The following is an 18,416-nucleotide window of genomic DNA, read 5'->3' on the forward strand; positions in this document are numbered from 1 at the left end:
TGTTTACATTTCATTGTCTTGATTTAGTTTAATGCTTGAGGACAAAAATGAGTGGTACAGTGTTTATTGAAATGAATTGATCATAAAAGTGTACTTAATTGGTAAATAAAGTTTAATGAATAGAAATTCTCCCCTAGTTTCTGAAAGCTGGCCTTCGATACAAGCTGTGTAAATCGTAAAGAACTAGACGCTTCCTGTGTAAAGTGCCCAAAACTCACATGAACTTCAGTGGCGTAGAAACCTGCGAAGGAAGGCAAGGACAGCCTACCCCTCAAAAAAAAAAAAAAAAAAAAAATACTGAGGCAAGAATGTCAACGTCGTTCACTGTCAGCATGAAGTTTGCTCCCCCACCCCCAACTCCCAAAGTCGAACATCTGCTAAGCGATTGTATTGGCAAAGAAAAGTAAACGTATATGTCAACCAAAGTTCCCAAGTCCCTAATTTTTGCTCCAAAACCATTGGTTCCCTCGAATGATTTGGAAGGAATATGATAATATCCTTCGGAAAAGAAATACTTAGGTGTGTGGCAATGAAATGTGGAAAGGTCCTTCTCCTTTACGCTGTTATTCATCGGTAAACCTCAAGACTAATACTCACACGCGCACCCTAATAATAATAATAATAATAATAATAATAATAATAATAATAATAATAATAATAATAATAATAATAATAATAATAATAATAATAATAATAATAATAAATAAACCACCTGCTTTCTCCTTGGGCTGCGAATCAGAACAAAACTACATTGTAAGACATTTTCATGTTGATTCCTTCCCTTTTGCGAACTCTCTAGGTCGGGAAGTTAAGAATTGCGCAAGACTGGGAAAACTGCAGCGTGTGTCGCTGTCGTCTGCTTTGTTCGATCTGAAGGTAGTGCTTCACACACACACGTCGCTCAGGGTGAGAAATAAGGAAACTTACTGCACTGAGTAAACACGTTGTTTGATTTGCTTTTAAATATTCAGACAGTTGCCTGTGGGGCGGCTAGGAAAAGCGATAAGCAGTGAAAGTGAAATAAAGAGACAGAGATCGAGATATTTGGGTGTTTAAGTTATGAATCACTCTATTGTGCTGGTGGTAGTTGTACCATAGACCCTATATAGGATAAAGAATCTTTGTCCGGACGACTAGGTGGGTAAAGAAAATTAATTTCAGCTGTTTCCTTTAAAAGAGAAAATAAAATAAAATGCAGCTTTTTTTTTTTTTTTTTTTTTTTGCATCATGCATCTGGCTTCATCAAACACGCACTTCGTTGAAATTTAGTTTTTAATAGAAATGAGCACGAGTAAATTTAATTGTTCAGCGAAGTCTCTTTTCAACTTCATGCATGACTTCAGATTAACTGAGAAAAAAAGAGACAGAAAGCCAGCTTCCTCGGTAGTATAGTGGTTAGTATCCCCGCCTGTCACGCGGGAGACCGGGGTTCAATTCCCCGCCGGGGAGGAAACTATTTTTGCTTATACAGTTTTCGGATTTTGTTACTAGTGTGGATATCATTCTCATGATTCCATTAAACAGACCTAACAAATAATGAAAGTTCTTGCTTTGTTTAGGAAAATGAAGAGTAGGGTTTAGTACGAAATTCAGTATAGTCAGGTTCAATTTTCAATGGTCCGTGGATGTCTTTATTTCTCTCTGATTATATCTCTTGATTATATCTATGCTTTTCTATCTATTTTGTCAAGTGTGTCTGTTCATACATGGGTTCATTTTTTAGTTCATTATCGGTTTGGTTTGGTTTTTGGTTTTTCTTTTCTTTCTTTTTTTAAAGGGGACGTGACTCTTTTCGACTCACCCCTTTGAGAGAGTTCCTATTTTTGTCTACGTTTTCTTATCTTGATGGGTATTTTGAATAGTGGCTGGTAGTATAAAATTCATTTTATATATATGGTAGTGTGTAGACAAGGGGGCGGCGATGGTGGGTGGTCACCGGAAGAGGCCGAAAATAGTTTTGCTGATGCATGCGGGAAAAGTGCTGATGCTTGCGAAAAAAGTGCTGATGCTTGCGGGAAATAGTGCTGATGCAGAAGACCGCGAAAAGTGACCCACCCGAGGGGTATATAAGGGGACAGGGCAGTTAGTGTGAGAGAGAAAGTATGTGAGATCAAGGTTCGCCACTGCCAGAAATATCGACTGGCGTCGGATTAAAACCATCTAGAACCCACGACAGTGTTGTGTTTGGTGTTGTGGAGAGACTGGGGGAAGAATCACATCTAACCCTGCTACATTTTTGGCGCCCAATGTGGGGCACTGGGCGAAACTGAACATCTCAAGTGAGCTTAGTGCCGCCAGAGACAATGGAACTAACAGAGGAGGAGAAGCGAGTGTTGGAGGCCTTCAGGAATTTGGAAGTGAAGCCAACAGCAGACACCTCTGCCGACCTGCGCCAATGGGCGACAGGGTACGCTGCGACAAGGGATGGAGTGGAGACTGCGCCGCTGAATGCCAGCGGACCACAGACACCGCGACTGCCGCCATTCTCCGGGGGCAAGAACGACACAGCGCTGGACCTGTGGAAGTATGAACTGATGTGTTTGCGGGGGCGGTATACAGACGCTGTTGTGTTGGAGGCTGTCCGCCGTTCTTTGAGAGGCGAGGCGGCCAGAGTGGCCATGCGTCTGGGCCCGCACGCGACATTGAACGAGCTGTTGCAGAAATTTGACAGTATTTTTGATTTCGTGGTGTGTGACCAAGACCTACTCGGGTCCTTCTACACTGCGCGCCAGGAGGCCGGGGAGAATGTCACGCAGTGGCGGTGTCGCATAGAAGACATCCTGACACAAGCCCTGAGTGCGCACCTGATAGAAAGACGCGCATACAGCGAGACGCTGCGCTGCAGACTGTGGGGAGGACTACGGCAACCCCTAAAGGATCGCACTGCCTACAAGTTCGCAATGGAGACAGATGTGGACGCTCTATTTCGCAGCTTAAGGCAGGCTGAGCAGGAGGCCGAGGGACCAGCACCAAAGACAGGCGCTGGAAAGCAAGCGGCGGTCAACGCTGCACAAGCCATCCCGGCCGAAGACTGGAATGCAGAGGTGAGGAAGCTGTCGGCCGAGGTGCAGTCGTTGCGGCGCCAACTGCAACAAGGACCACGCAACGAGCCTGCGGCTGGCAAGGCGTTAAACCAGCGGCCACTGTAGCAATATGAATCGTTGAGCCATATGAATCGTTGAAGCGAGGCATTCGAAGAGAATGTACTGAACCTAACAAGAAATAAAATACTAAAAAGTTAAATTTAACAGTTGATAAACAAATGAAACGTTTAGGTTCAAATTATTATAGCTTGCAAGTGATGTGGATAGTGGACTATTTTTGTTTGATATCCCTGCGCGAGTGGGTGTTTGATCGTCTGCTAAAGAGTAAATACACGTCAAATTTAAATAAAAACAACATGAAAAAGCTAAACACATACAACTCACGCTTTATTATTGGTTTTGATTTAGTAAAATACCACGAAAATGTCTGCTAATTCATTCAACAACCCTAGAAGATCCATAGTTTCTACGCATGAGCATGCCTCGCTTCAACGATTCATATTGCTCAACGATTCATCCCGCTACACCACCACGCTCCAGCTACGAGGACGACGGGCCTACATGCTTCAGGTGTGGCGGCAAGGGCCACATCAAAGTGGGGTGTCGCATGCGCATTGACCATCTGCGCAAGCCCCTAAACTACAGGCTGACCTGCAGAAAGGGGCAACGGGTTGACCAACGTTCGCCGGCACACGGCCCCGCTGGCGAGAAAACATTGATAGGTCCCAGCACATGTGTAGATGTCTGCATCGAAGGTGTGGCCACGGCAGCGCTGCTGGATACAGGTGTCACTGTATCTACGGTGACGGAGACATTCCATCGCCAGAAGCTGGCACACCTGGCCGTCCGTCCGCTTCAAGAAGTGTTACGTATTGAGTGTGCGGATGGCCGACTGCTCCCGTACTTAGGATACATCCAAGCGGACATACGAGTGGAGGGGGCAGGGGGCGGGACTGATAGTCTCCCCTGCTTACTGCTGGTCATCCCAGCAACCAGATATAGGGACAGTGTTCCGGTGCAGCTAGGTACCAATGTCCTGGAACAGCTTATGCACCAGGCACAAGACAAGCAAGGATCCCAATTCCTGCAGGACGCACAGCTGCAACCAGTGCTGCATCGCACCTTTCGCTGCCTAGCGATGCGGAACAGAGCGCCGCGCATAAATCGCAAGAAGCCGTACGCGCGCGGTTTACAGACAACGACCATCAGACCAGTTAACAATGTTCCGTGTGAAAGTGCCATAGGTATGACGGAAGCGGCACCAAACTCTGTAAACTCAGTGGTTATCTCGCCTGATTTGACAGTGAAACAGCAGTCGCACACAGACGAGATTAGTGTGTGAACCGACAATTCTGGAACCAGCGGAACTGATGATGGCAAATTCAAACGTGTAAAGGACGCAACTGAGCATACAAATGGATCAAAGAAAAAACGGACTCTTCGCCGCAGCATGTTGCTACCAGTGGGCGGATTAATACAGGATGCGCATCAACCAGAAGATGCGAGGGATTACTCGCTTTATCGGAGGAAACGAAAGCCACGCCGCCAGTTCAGAAAGGACGACACATCTAGTGCAGAGTCATCCGCCGGTGAAAATGAGAGCGACAGTGACACGTCTAGCTCTGTGGTCGTACATACCCGGCCGCCAACCACCAGATCAAGAGGACAGCCGCCGGCGAGTGATGACAGTGACCAAGAACAGCAAGAAAGAGAGGACACTGAGGCAGAACCACCCAGGCCACTCCCTGATCCAGATTCAGAAGGCACCACCCTTCCTCCACTGCCTAATGACAACGACAGTGAAGTGCCGGGTGTGCAGGAAGGAGGGAGAGATAAGGAGGGGGCTACGCAACGTACGGTGGTTACCCCGCCCCCGTCACCACGCCACGCCCCGCGAGAGTCCACAAGGCCACGTCAGCAACCGACGTGGATGAGGAGCGAAGACTACATACTTCGCCAGCAGCAAACACTAGACAATTATAGCTTTAAATGTGACAAACTGAAAATGCTGCTGAGCAAACTATCTTTAGAAAAACTGCCTGAGACTGTGGTGACCACGCTCATTAAGGCTGTCTGGCCACTGTTATAAACACAACATGACTACAGCAACAATTTGTACATTTATGTTTATAAGTTTGCCTAAGATGTATATATTTTTATAGCACGTTACATATGGAAAAATAGGGGTTCTAGTTTTAAATGTCGAGGACAACATTTCTCCTCGAGGGGGTGTATATGGTAGTGTGTAGACAAGGGGGCGGCGATGGTGGGTGGTCACCGGAAGAGGCCGAAAATAGTTTTGCTGATGCATGCGGGAAAAGTGCTGATGTTTGCGGGAAAAAGTGCTGATTCATAAGAGGGCGAAAATAGTTTTGCTGATGCATGCGGGAAAAGTGCTGATGCTTGCGGGAAATAGTGCTGATGCAGAAGACCGCGAAAAGTGACCCACCCGAGGGGTATATAAGGGGACAGGGCAGTTAGTGTGAGAGAGAAAGTATGTGAGATCAAGGTTCGCCACTGCCAGAAATATCGACTGGCGTCGGATTAAAACCATCTAGAACCCACGACAGTGTTGTGTTTGGTGTTGTGGAGAGACTGGGGGAAGAATCACATCTAACCCTGCTACATATAGACACAGTATATTCTTGGGGTCCTGCGTGGTGCTTCAAGAGGTTTCGCCCTGTCCACACTAGACAATGCCGAACATCATGGCGACTGACATGGTAGATAATCGCCTTTCTCGCGTGAGTATTTACTTGCCCTTCAACCTATAACGTCTGCACCCCGCCACCTGACTTACCACGCGTTGACTGGACCGGGTACACAACGGCACCTGACGTCTGTAGGTGGACTGCTGTCTGTCTGCCGAGACCAATAGTCCACTGTTAGTCTCGGCGAGCCTTAACAATGAATGTGACTAAACAGGAAGCTTTGTACAAACCTGCCTCGTTTTAGTAGTTAGCTGGAAAAAAAATCGTCTGCCAGCAGTCCAGTAATAAGTTCGTGGTCAAACTACCACAGACTACACAGGAAGGATGACAACAAAGAAGCGAGGATCTAGGCTTAAAGCTTGAATTGTTTCCAAGAAACGTGCATTTATCAGGAGTGATATGGGAAAGATGTTCAATCTGAACGAAAAAGCAGACACAAAAATGCACACTGACATGGAGACAGACAAGGGAACAGACTGACAAATAAAATATTATTAACATGTAAAATATTTATTTCATTTCACTCTTCGTCTCTGTCTTTAACATCTGGATGTTATACAGAGAAAACCACGGTCGGGCGAATACAGCCTGAGCTCTGGACATCACTCTGGTGAGATGAAGGCATTCAGACTGGCAGAAGGAGTTGGCAGATGTAGGGCAACACCTGAGTGCAAACGGCTGTCCTCAGGTAGTACGTTCCGTCAGGTTGTGTCTTGACACACCTCTCTACTTCTGTGTTGAACGGCACCTGCACGCGCCACAGGGAAAAGGTGGAGTTGAAGACTTCCCCGTCACTCCACATCCACGACTGGTTCGTTTGCCAGGCTACTGCGTCCAGCCACACCTGCTTCACCTTCCCCCCTGCGGAAGAGGAGGGGGGGGATATCATAACACCTTGTCGTCAGATAAGAAATAAATTTTAAGGCATGTAATTCTACTTATTAACTCTGACCACTTAAATTCTGGTGTCTGAAGTCTTTAAAGACCGCACTCTGTGTGTGTGTGTGCCTGCGTGGTCGTGTAGGTATGCATGCATGTATGTCTTATCAAGTCTGGGTTCTGTGATCTCCAGACAACGGCTAGCTTATTGCAGTTGAGGTTAAAGATGGTAGAAGATATGGATGACAAGAAAAGCGAAGTTTACTAGCTGGATCAATGGAACATCACTTTTTTCACTTTTTACCCAACGTTCAGAAACGTCAATTTAGCTGAAGTCTCTCTTATTAATTCTAGTAATTGCCGAAAACCCTTGTGATTGAGCAGGAAACTCAGAACTGTACAGAGTTCCTCCCGTTCACCGGATGTTTGTTACGCGAACTGTTCCAAGGGAGATCAAAACGCAAATCTCTTTTAACAGTAATGACAGAGTTACTTCCTTTTGGTAATATCTCCCAGACTTAGGAACCGCATGAATCCACACGTAATGTTAACTGACATAGAGGATATATAAGACATAATGTGGACTGACATAGAGGATGCATAGCGTTCTTGTTGCTAACTGAGCAAAATACTTCCATCAAAGGGATTTTTCAGTGTGAGGAATAGGGAATATGGGGAACAGCTGAAAGATGTGGAGGAAAGACTCGGGAGTACGGGGGGAAGGCTATACATGTACATACATCCCAACAATCCTCCTCCCTTATAAGGCAATGTAATGACGTCACGCACCCAGTCCGTTAAGGTAGGTGCTTATCAACGCCCGGCTTTCCTCTGTCTTGATGGTCAACAGACTCGCGCCGTCAAGTGCGCACTGCTCACGGGCTGCATCGAACGTCGCCTCCGTCGTCATCAGTCGCCAGCAAAGGGAGGCAGAAGGGAAGTCGTAGTCCTTGCGAAGCGGACAAATGGCTGGGCAAGACAACGTAGCCAATGAAACAAAGTATTTTCAAGTCATGTAAGCCAAAGAAACAAAGTATTTTCATATCATAAGTCATAGAAACAAGGGTTTTTGTTTTAAGCCTAACTAATATTCTGTGTCAAAGGTGCAGTTAATTAGGCCAAAGAAACAACAGTTTTTGGAGTGTGTCCACCTTCATGAATATGAAGCAAAAGCATCAAACTTTGAAATGTGTGTGTGTGGTTTATACCTATGCAAATTCACACCGTTTATTTGACCAACATTTCCAGGATTAAACTTCCGTCTACAGGAGGGTTAAAGATTATGGTTTGTGCATGTTGCTGTATAGAACCTTTCTGTAATGTTTAACTTACTCCATGAGTGAGGGAGAGCAAAAAAGCAAAAAAAAAAAAACAATCAAGCAAGCTAAGTGAATAGCGATTGTTACCAATTTTTAAATCAAGAATCTCTCACCCCCATCATAATGCACGTGGTAGGCAAGCTGTCCCTGGAATGCGCTCTTCTCTTTCTTGAAGCTGGGCGTCTGGAAACACTGACCACTCGACCTGCTGTATAAGAAACTATGACACGTGACCTCTTTACTGCAGGTCACCGCGCACCCGATCTCAGACGACACAGCAGCCACAGACTGGAAACTGTCCATGATGTAAGCCCCGTCTGTACTGCTCAGCGCCAGCCTCTTCCAGACATCTTCTCTCCTGCCATGCAGACTCTTCAGAAAGATGGCGCCGACTAGCAGCACGACCCGGGTGGAACACGACCACATCGTGGCGGAAACCTATAACCACTCGGGTACCACTCCTGGCAAATAAATCCTAGCGGCGCAATCATGGAGACAGGTAGGGTTCCCCCCACCCTACTCCGAGCTTCTTTAGAGGCCTTTGTGTTGTCTAGTCGGCAGTGGAAGGCCGGTTGTGCAATTTAATCTGCCTGGGTAGCCTTAGAATGAGATTGTGTTTGCTGTGGTCAGGGATTAGAGCGGCGTCATCAAAAGACAGGTCTGAATGAGTACTGCCGGAACTCATTCTGCTGCAGCAGTTTGAACAGCTTAGTTGCAAAAAACAAAACAAAAACAAAAACAAAAAGGTGCTCATTCGAATATCTGCCAGATAACTGCAGCAATGTATGTGTGTTTGCTAAGTGTGTCTGCATGCGTATGGTTGCGAGTGAGGTATAGTTGATACTGCATTTGCTAATGTTTGAATACATGGTCCTTGTCAGTGTGTATGTGTGTGTGTAGCTTCGGGCGAGGCATGTTGCTGCTATATTTAATGATGTTTCATACCTAATTCTTGTCGTTAATGATACTTTCAGAGCCCAAGAATAGTGTACTCAAATCCCTCTCGTGTGGTTTTATCATTTCTTAATACCGTTTTTAAAAAAACTGAAGACCTGTGGGGAAAAAGTTTCTTTTATTGAAATAGAAGGGATGGACACTGCTGGAGAGAGTGTTAGAAGTGTTAAACTTCATTTCGTTCTGTCTTAACACTCAATGTTCTAAGTCCAAGCAGGAACTGTTGTTTGTAGTTAGGCAACCTCCGAGGCAAACTGCTGGGGGCAGTGGTAGCCTTGGAAGAACATTTCATCACTGGAGCGCCTGCTCCTGCTCAAAAAGTCCAACAACTGAGTCTTTTGATCAGGTGACAAGTTATTTCCCCTGAAGCACAAGTGCGACGCTTTGAAGAGCGTACAAAGGGCCATAATCACTCCACTGAGCCAAGACAACAGGGCGGCACGACACAACAAGACCTTGGAAATTAATTAAATGGAAGCTTTCCAATCCACTACTAACCCGTAACTTCCTTAGTCCTACGAACTCGAGACCTTTCTTTGTGGAGGTGCAACTTTACAGTTTTCCAATCTTCCACATTCTGCTCACTGATTAAAGTTGGTGGCCATGTTTGGCTGCAGGCGGTTACTGGATCTGGACTTCACACTCGTGGACAGTCTGGTAGGTAAACCTCTCTCTCAATCATCTTATGTTGCTGTGCATTGTGTCTGCGTGTTTCTGTGTATGTTGATGAAGGTGCCTTTGATGTCTGTCCTAAAAAGTGAGCTCGCGCTTGTAAGTAAAACGCTTTGAGTCCGGCTAATGCTGGAGAAAGACGCTATATAAATGTGATTATTATGATTATGACAATAATGATGATGATGATGTGGTAGTAGTAAATAAAGTTAACTCATATAACACCATATCTCAGCTCTATGGGCAGCCTCAGGTCGCTTTACAAAGACCCACACACACAAACGGATGCACGCAAGCAACATGTAAACGTATTGTCTACAGAATGTGATATTAGATGATAAAAGATGTTGACTAGCAGTCGCTGTCAGCTTGCTCGATTCATTAGAAAAACTATTCTAGGCCTCAAATGCTCCTATCCACATTATAGTTCCAGAGTTCCAATCATAGAACAGATCAAATAGGGTTTTTGTTGTTGCTACTCATAGGGTAGTCTGCAGGAAAACTATAATGAGCTCACAAGCCGTCGGAAGAAAAGCAATGCAGATCCACCAATATAATATTTTCGACTTATCATTAGCCTTCATGCTTCACAGCTCCGTTTGCTTACATATACATATATGTATAGTTTTGGCCGGTTGCTACTTTCTGTCGAAACACTGTTGTAATCTGCTGCAGAAAAGGATATCACAGAAAACGGAGTTCTATGATCACCATATTCAACTGAACACAAAAGTCAAAAATGGCAAATGCAGGAGTGTGGCATTTTTTCACAGATTAGGATGTTTACGAATTACAGTTTTACAGTTCACAGTTCAAACATACCAAGTCATTATTAACCTGTGATAAAAACAGTTTAGTTGATACTTAGAAATTTTATATATATATATCAAATCATCCTTAGATTGCTAGGATCTACATGATAACGAAGTAAATGAAGTGGAATTATATGTTATATCTCTTTAAAAGAGAGGGTATTACACACTGTATTGACTGTGTGATCTTACCGGCGAATTGTGCAAAGAAACCGCAACGGGCAGAGAGAGGAGGCAGGCAGTTGTTGGGACAATATACTACTGTCGATTAAAACCGAACAGCCGCAGACAAGCAAACATTTCAGTACAACGACGATAAAGCGATGTGTATCTATTAGTAGACACGAAACTCACAATAAGTAAACGTTAAAAACTTTAAGTACGAAGGTAAGGCGAAGGGACATCACTCTCAATCCAGGTGTCAGAAGAAACTAGGATAAATATGTGACTGGTAATGACAGCATTTCGCTGGTTGTGTTACTTTTCTTTTCTTAGAATAACTGTCGTTTGCCTAATAAGGTAAAACAGAGCCCACATCACATATCAACATTTCCACCTCGGCCTTCACAGCCTCGTCTTCTATTTTCGCTGCTGTCGTCGCCTCCTCTGCCGCCTCCGCAGGCTGCTGCTATCTGTTCCGTGATGCATCATCGGCAGCAGGTAGCTTGCCTGGAACAGTCTACTTTCGCTTTCACGCTTCCTCTCTTTCATGATCACTTGTTTCGCTTCAGACGAGACAGACGGCGAGCTTTTCAGTTCACAATAGCGAATCTCTCCAAACACAGCAATCTGTTCGTCCTCCGTCTTTGAGTTTTCTTCTCAATTTGCGAGGTGAGTGTTTTAATCCATTTATCGACCTGAACATTCATGAGGATACAGCGGTGGAGCTCCCTACCTGTCTGTTGATGTACAATTCGTGTCTGACACCAGTAGATGCTCTTGGTGTGATCTTTACATGTGAAAGAAAGAAATTTTTTGCAATCTGTATTTTATATGTCCAGTAGTTTACCTAGTCTGATTATATCGGCGGTCTGAACCAGTGTAAGGATTCCGTAAATAGGGATGCCGAGCTGTTACTAAGTATAACTCATACACAGTTACTCACGAATATATCTTTCATTGACAAAATGGTCGTAACGAGGAAATGTAAAAATGTTTTTTTTTTTTTTTGCTGCATTCATAACTGGAAGAGACAGAGATCTACTTTCGTACTTGGTTGTTTTACACAGAAAGCTTGTAGAAATTCAAAGAAATTTCCAGTCATGTTTTGGTAAGGAAGTACTCGTAGATAGTAAGATAAATAAATGCGACTGACTTCAAAAATGGACATAAATTTGATTAAATAGACGAGTAGGTTGTGCAATCCTATAAAAATTGCTATAGCTCTTTTCAGGTTTCATGGAGAAGAGGTGTTACGGTTTCTTCCAATGCCCCAACTGCAAGCAGCGGTGGGAGAGTTCCTTTGTTTTCTGTAGAGACTCTGGCGGCACCCTGACTGTAAGTTTTTGCAGTGCTGTCATTTTTTTAATATTACTTTTAATATTACTTTTTAATATTACTTCGTTTTCACAGTAGATCACAATCTTATCGAATTTTTTTAAACTACGGTAATCATGTTATGTACCCTGTCCCATGTCATTGGTCTGCCATCCTCTGTGTGTGTGTGTGAGGGTGTGTGTGTAGGGGAGGTGAGGGACGAGTGCTTCTGTAAGTGCGTGTGCGCTTGTCTGTGCGAGAAGGGAATTCCATGCCCTGTTTTCATCTGTCATATGCAATCAGATGTACATACTGCTGGCAGCATGTAAATACCTATAAATACCTGTACACACGTCCCACAGCCCCTGTACAAACAGGACTGCAAGAAATGCGGCATTGGTTGTCTCCCTGACAAAGTGGAGCCCATCCGTTGCTCGCTCTGCGGAGAAACTGACTGTAGCTGCAAGAGGCGACGCACTGACCCCAACAAACCCCATCGCAGCGACCTCTGCCACAGGTGTCGCTCTGGTCGTCCCTGTCAGCATCAGCAGCAATGACTGCCAACTACATCCCCGGCTTATCTCCCTTGATAGTGTTGTGGTTATCAAATACTAGCTTGTCACCAGGAAACTTGTAAGATTCATCTCCGGACACTCTCAGTATGTCACACCAGGTACTTCGATCCCTCTCTCTCTCACCAGTATGGTGAACTTAAGCACTTCCTGCTACACCAACGAACCCACCCACTGTTTCCTTCTTGCTGGTCACAGTACATGCTTGTATCTACACAATGCTGCTGCTAATACTTAAAACTATTTTCTGCCTGTACAAAGTGCTCAGATTATTCAGACACCATAGGCTAATCTTTGTGTCTTCCTAGAATAACAGTTATTACATCAGGCTTTATCTGGTGAGCTACGAACTTGAAATGACTTTTGTCACCCTGCACACCATCCTATCTACTTTACAAGACTCTCCCACTGATTTATGTCAGTTTTATAGGCTCTGTCGCAGTTACAGAGATAGAGAGATAAAAAATTGCACTTTTCAAACAGCAAAACAGTATCAGATATGTACACCATAACATATACATATGTAGATATGTACGCATTGTACAGCTGCTTGTGTACAGGTGGATATATAGAAATGAAATTTGACAAAGTCAGTTTTTGCGAGTTTGTATTTGGCTAGAGTGCGAGGTCTTGGGCCTAAGGTGACTGGTTCTTAATTAAATGTAACGAATTTAACCATCTTTTCTGGCTGTGAACCTGTGTTATTTCCATTGTTTGTGTCATAATTGTGACACGTGACTTTTGACTATAATAAAGACAATATAAGCACAACATTGTCTACTTATGCATGTGTGTCTGTGTAACTGTCCCTCTATGTTAAAATAAGAAGCATTATGTAAACTCCTTGACAAGCTCGTAAGTAAATATTTATTTAAAAAAAAACAAAGAGGGACGCATACAGTCTTCGCAAACACTTTACAATCACACAAAAACATTTGACAACACTATTTTGTTTTCGACAACAGTCAACCAAGCAACTGTCGGCTTTACTCCTTTTCTGATTGCGCTAGTAAAAGAAGGTCGCCATTCTTTGAGTAAAACATTATGGGGCAACCTGCTTCAGAAGAGAAGGTTCTCCACAACCAGGGATTTGTGCAGCTTATACGAGGTAGTGTGAACCTTAAGGCTGTCACCTGACTCAGCATTTGCTACACACGGTGACAGCGCTCAGTTCACCTGTCACTGTTAGTATTTAGTTCATTATCCTATTTATATCGTCCTTCATCATGGCAAAGTTGTGTTGGGTAATACTGGATTTTGCCATTGCGTGGCTGTTTAAAATTAGCGATGACGGGGTATGTGTAGATCAGTGTACGGATAGTGAAGAATGCCAGAGTCCATATAGTGTTCAGTCAACTAACTCCAAGTCTGCAAGTGTAGGCTAAATCACAGTTGTTTTTTTTTAAATTGTTATCTCCGAAGTTAATTTCTTTTGCACTATTTTATTTCTAAGAATTTTCAAGCTGTAATGGCAGCGTTTATTCCCTGCTACACTGGTCCGAACCAAACTGGCTTACCACCCAAAATATTTTTTGCCCCACCTGGAATTAACCCTGGATTTAGGGACAACGACTGCAACGAAGAGGTATGTTTTTATATATATGGATGTGAGGCAAATCATTCGTAGAGTAATGCATAAAGCCTTGAACTAATCGTGTACAAGAGCAGTTTGGGTCATGGAGGAGGTCACGTCGGTGTAACACTAACCGCTTGCAGGTATGAGAAGTAAACAAGCTGGTGTAAACAAATCACAACACCTCTGCATTGAGCATTTGCTGAATTTCGAACATCGTCTCCTTGTCTTACTTTTTGTCTGTGAGTTTGGCAACAACTTTAGTGAACCAGGTGGTTCCTGAAACGATGCCGCAGTAACGTGGTGGTGGTGGTGATGGTGGTGGTGGTGGTGGTGGTTACACTAGGCAATATTTTGGCGGGTCGATTGTTGTCCCAATGATTGCTTCTTGGTTGGCTGAAGCAATAGTAGATGTTGTGGTGACAATTTGTGATTGAGCGAAAAACAGAAGAATTTAAGAATCCTTGCATCAACATGACATCAAAAAATATTCACTCCTATTTTTTCGTTTTTGTTGATTAATTTGAACAAGATCACATCCAGCCACTTCAATAATAATAATTAAAAAAAATAAATAAAAACGTTCATGTGTTCTAAAACCAAGGAGCAGTGGTATTAGAAAACAAAAAATCTTTCAAATGTTCTGAATCTGTTGCTTGGAGACTGCTTTTGCCGCGGTTGTGGTCGCTGGCGTTGACGTGGAAATAACAAATTGCTATGTTTATTGGAATGTTTTTTTCATCCATTTTTTTCTAAAATCTTATGAGCTATTCAGTGGGAAAAGTGTTATATGGGTGGTTTTTAATTAATAATAATTATAAGAAGAGGAAGTAACAAAAAGTGTGTAGTTTTGTATGCATGTGTATGTTATGTAATTCAACGCTATTATCAGGACTATGATGACTATGATGACAACTATGATGACCATTACAACCATTACGAGGACTATGATCCGTATGATTACGATGACTACACAGCAGAAGAGGAATATGATCCGTATGATTACTATGACTATGCACCAGAAGAGGAAGATTATTACGACAATGAAGACGATTACTACGGAGAAGAGAATGACTACTACGATGACGAAGGTGAGTCAAGAGGTTTAAATGTTCTTTTTAACCGGCCAAATATGGAATTTTCGACCAAGTTTGGCAAAGTTGTATGTGAAGGTCCCAAGAAATCGGTGGTTTGTGGGGAGGGGGCGAACGGTCGTAACATTGCACCTCTGGTCAAATGTTAAGAGCAAATTTGTTTACCAGTTCATTTGCCAGTACAGTGGGACATTTTGGAATTTGGATGCTTCTGCAGTTTGCATGGTAAAGAACAGCCTTGATAGTGAAGTTCTGCCACATCCCAGTCCAAAATATTGGGGTGGCTTCAATAAAGCACGAAAGAAATATTGGTAAAGAAAAAAAAAAACACAGACACACACATTTTCTCGAAGATAAGAGGATAGTACAGAGTCTGATATTAATTTTTGTTCCAAAATAGGAATTCGGGCTTATTTTCAGGGGATGTCATATTTTTGTCATGTGTAAAAATCTACATGTATTCCAATAGTCATGTCACCTTCATCTGGCACATCGTCATGAGCTATAGTATATTTATTTATACATGAATATCATAACTTTATAATTAAATATGTCTGTCGTGTGTTATAAAGGACGAACGAACTCCGTCTGTCTGCCTGACGATCTTAACTAGGGATTATATTAGGGTTAGGGCTTGTTTCACCTGCATCCTGAAACATCATTTTAGCGCTTATTTTTGGGTTCGGCATTATTTTCGGAGAAACACGATATATAAATGTATAGTATAGTCAATAGCATACAGTTGACCATTTATAACACACAAATATTTATGTCTGTGGAATGCTGAGGGCCGGCCGAACTAGACAAGAATTTTAATCTTCAGAAACCATGAAACAATAGTGATTTGCTTGTTTGTCTGTTTTGTTTGTTTTAGACGATTTCAGAGAGAAGAGATGTTACGGTTTCTTTAAATGTTCCTCGTGCAGACAACTGTGGGAGAGTGCAAATGTCTACTGCAGGGTAGAGAAAGACATTTTGAGAGTAAGCTATTTCCTGTCTTTTCGGAACATTGTGACTTCACACTCTTCACTCAGGCCCTTGGCTGAAAACAGCTGCTGCTCCTCCTCCTCCTCCTCCTCCTCCTCCTCCTCCTCCTCCTCCTCCTTATCATCATCACCCGCAGCAGTCGCAGTTTATTCGTTTTTTTGCAACTACAAGCTTGCATATGTTGGTTTTGGCCTTGTTTGTTGTTTTGTTTGAGGATTTTATTTCTGTATTTCTGCAATTCTACGTCTCTCACGCAGTCAAACTTATATTTTCACAGCCCCTGTACCAACAGGATTGCAAAAAATGCCGGATTGGTTGCCTCCCTTACCAGGTGGAGCCACTGCGCTGCTCGCTGTGTGGGGAACACCAGTGTGGCTGCCAAAAGCGCCATGTTGACGTCAACAAACCGCACCGCAGCGACCTCTGCCACAGATGCCGCGCTGGTCGCCCTTGTACCCAGTCTTAAGCACTCAGCTTCACTCATCTCCTCCTCTCAGGGGCCTCACGTTTAGAAGGCGGTTTGTTGGCATCTTGGCCATGCAGCAGGAGAATGGCCGAAGTCTGGCACATGCAAGCAGACACCAAGAAGATGGAGGAGGGAGTGAGCAAGAGAATAACAACTTCCTTGTAAATGCTTGGCCTTGATAGTCTCGGTTGAGGCAGTTTGTCCCTAACGATGATTTGGCTGCTTTGGAAGATGTTCGTGCACTTGGATCTTGTACGCGGGATTAAATGTCATCTAACAAGAGAGCTTTGCCCTTCAATTATTTACTCACACAGAAAATAATCATATATGTTATCTCTGTCTCTGTTCCTCTCTGTGTCTCCTCTCCATCTCTAGCAAACACACACACACTCAAGTCCTGGATCGAACTAACCGCATGGCACTCAACCCTCTGAACACAGAAGCTATGCTTTTAACAACCAAGTAGAACACTAACCCTAACCGTCCCATTTCCTGAAATCCATCTCATTACCCATTCAATAACAAAAGTTAAGAGGTGTTAACTTCTAGGTATGACTATTTTAACAATTTTTCATGGTCCTAATAAATCTTAACCATAAGCAAAACTATAATACAGGAAGTCTATCTCTTCTCTAGAATTAAACATTATATATTTTGAATCCTCCAACCTAAATTCGGCGGACCATTGGGCTTCAATAAAGCCTCTTGTTGGTAGTCAAACGATAGCTCTCAATCGATGCTACTTGTAAAAATACACCCTAGCGATTTCCTGTCTCTATGAGTTCTGCCATTAATAATCAGATTAATATTCCACAAAATTATGCTTGTCTATAAAATACTAGACTTTCTACATTTTTTCTCTACCAAAATAATAAAAGGGTGCATCAATGCTCAATACTCCCATACCAAAACTCGACTTACTCAAGACGAGCCTTAAATATTCGGGTAGTGTTCTTTGAAACAATCTTCACATTTCCAGTTTATACAAGTCCAAAGCAGGATTCCTATACCTATATCAAAACCTTTGATCGCTTACAGAGGCTTCCCATCCTACCTAAACACCTTTTACTAACACTGACAAAGGGAAAATGTTTCCACATGTTACTTATTCATTAGTCGGAAATTGTAATTCCTGTCAATTCAGTCCTCAACCCCAATATTTGTACATACCCTAATTTGTCTCTTTTGTTATTTTAATGCCTTTGTTGTGTAATGATGTAGTGTTTTAGTTTCTTTTACTCAGATTGAGGTCTAAATGTAAAAAAGCTTAAACTTTTGTAGAATAAGATTGAGCTTTTCTGGTGAGTTGAGCTTTTATCACAAAACTAAAATGTGACCCAAGGTGACTAAATGTTCGCCATAATAAACACTCAGCTACCACAAACACACTTTTGTCTGTATTTGCATGTATAACTGCCTGTGTAATTGTTTTGCTGCATGTCGAAAGAAGAGGAATAATGCAAATTCTTTGACTGACTCTTCAGTAAACATTTCTCAGAACAAACAAAAAGGACATGTACATGCTTTTGTGTTGTCAAGGCTTCACCCAACGGGAGGACATGGATCTTATGTTAATAATGTGAACAAACGGTCACGAGTTGGACTTCTTTTGTTGACATACTACCTTATGCTCTCATCCTGCACCTTTCTGTTATCTCTCATTTAAAAACTAGTTGCTCAGATGTCTCTGAACCTTCTCATCTGGCTTTTTGTTTATACTGTAAGCTGCCAGGTGTGGCATGTAAGATCTGCTTTTAATTGAGATGGATTATTTTACATCCTTTTCTTGTATTTTACTGGGTTCAATTTATTTACTGAATGATTTATACATTTATTCAGATTTGTGTACATACAAAG

At 42.9% G+C, this 18,416-nt stretch overlaps 2 protein-coding genes, 1 long non-coding RNA gene and 1 other non-coding gene across 6 annotated transcripts; 3 read left to right on the plus strand and 1 right to left on the minus strand.

Moving 5' to 3' along the window:
* The first annotated feature begins 1,377 nt into the window (after positions 1 to 1,377).
* Positions 1,378 to 1,449, plus strand: Trnad-guc. Its single transcript has one exon. It is a non-coding gene; the product is annotated as a tRNA-Asp (tRNA).
* A 4,767-nt stretch (positions 1,450 to 6,216) lies between these two features.
* LOC112572654 (secretory phospholipase A2 receptor-like) lies at positions 6,217 to 12,446 on the minus strand. 2 transcript variants are annotated; one of them, XM_025252425.1, is made up of 3 exons: positions 8,067 to 9,998; positions 7,424 to 7,603; positions 6,217 to 6,616 (listed from the first exon to the last, which is right to left on the minus strand). In XM_025252425.1, the coding sequence occupies exons 1-3, from the start codon at positions 8,377 to 8,379 to the stop codon at positions 6,381 to 6,383; spliced, it is 729 nt and encodes a 242-aa protein (XP_025108210.1). In that variant the 5' UTR covers positions 8,380 to 9,998; the 3' UTR covers positions 6,217 to 6,380. The 2 variants fall into 2 exon arrangements, with proteins under 2 accessions (XP_025108210.1, XP_025108211.1); XM_025252426.1 differs by lacking the exon at positions 8,067 to 9,998 and adding an exon at positions 12,211 to 12,446 and having other exon boundaries at positions 6,257 to 6,616.
* LOC112572655 lies at positions 10,821 to 13,210 on the plus strand. Of its 2 annotated transcripts, none has more exons than XR_003101045.1 (3): positions 10,821 to 11,222; positions 11,775 to 11,888; positions 12,230 to 13,210. It is a non-coding gene; the product is annotated as an uncharacterized LOC112572655 (long non-coding RNA). The 2 variants fall into 2 exon arrangements; XR_003101044.1 differs by having other exon boundaries at positions 10,827 to 11,222; positions 11,785 to 11,888.
* Positions 13,211 to 13,716: 506 nt separating this feature from the next.
* LOC112572488 (zygote arrest protein 1-like) lies at positions 13,717 to 17,945 on the plus strand. Its single transcript, XM_025252193.1, has 4 exons — positions 13,717 to 14,024; positions 14,905 to 15,103; positions 15,981 to 16,087; positions 16,371 to 17,945. The coding sequence occupies exons 1-4, from the start codon at positions 13,908 to 13,910 to the stop codon at positions 16,557 to 16,559; spliced, it is 612 nt and encodes a 203-aa protein (XP_025107978.1). The 5' UTR covers positions 13,717 to 13,907; the 3' UTR covers positions 16,560 to 17,945.
* The last annotated feature ends 471 nt before the right edge of the window (positions 17,946 to 18,416 follow it).

This window comes from Pomacea canaliculata, linkage group LG9 (genome assembly GCF_003073045.1).
Source record: "Pomacea canaliculata isolate SZHN2017 linkage group LG9, ASM307304v1, whole genome shotgun sequence".
Taxonomy (NCBI): Eukaryota; Metazoa; Mollusca; class Gastropoda; order Architaenioglossa; family Ampullariidae; genus Pomacea; species Pomacea canaliculata.

Bases quoted from the DNA above. Each gene is read 5' to 3' on its own strand.
- LOC112572654 (XM_025252425.1), bottom strand. From the start codon at position 8,379: ATGTGGTCGTGTTCCACCCGGGTCGTGCTGCTAGTCGGCGCCATCTTT. The intron at 7,604-8,066 runs GTGAGAGATTCT...TGTCTTGCCCAG, and splicing joins CCACGTGCATTATGATGGGG to CCATTTGTCCGCTTCGCAAG. The intron at 6,617-7,423 runs GTGCGTGACGTC...CCTCTTCCGCAG, and splicing joins CACCTACCTTAACGGACTGG to GGGGGAAGGTGAAGCAGGTG.
- LOC112572488 (XM_025252193.1), top strand. From the start codon at position 13,908: ATGGCAGCGTTTATTCCCTGCTACACTGGTCCGAACCAAACTGGCTTA. The intron at 15,104-15,980 runs GTGAGTCAAGAG...TGTTTGTTTTAG, and splicing joins TGACTACTACGATGACGAAG to ACGATTTCAGAGAGAAGAGA. The intron at 16,088-16,370 runs GTAAGCTATTTC...ATATTTTCACAG, and splicing joins TAGAGAAAGACATTTTGAGA to CCCCTGTACCAACAGGATTG.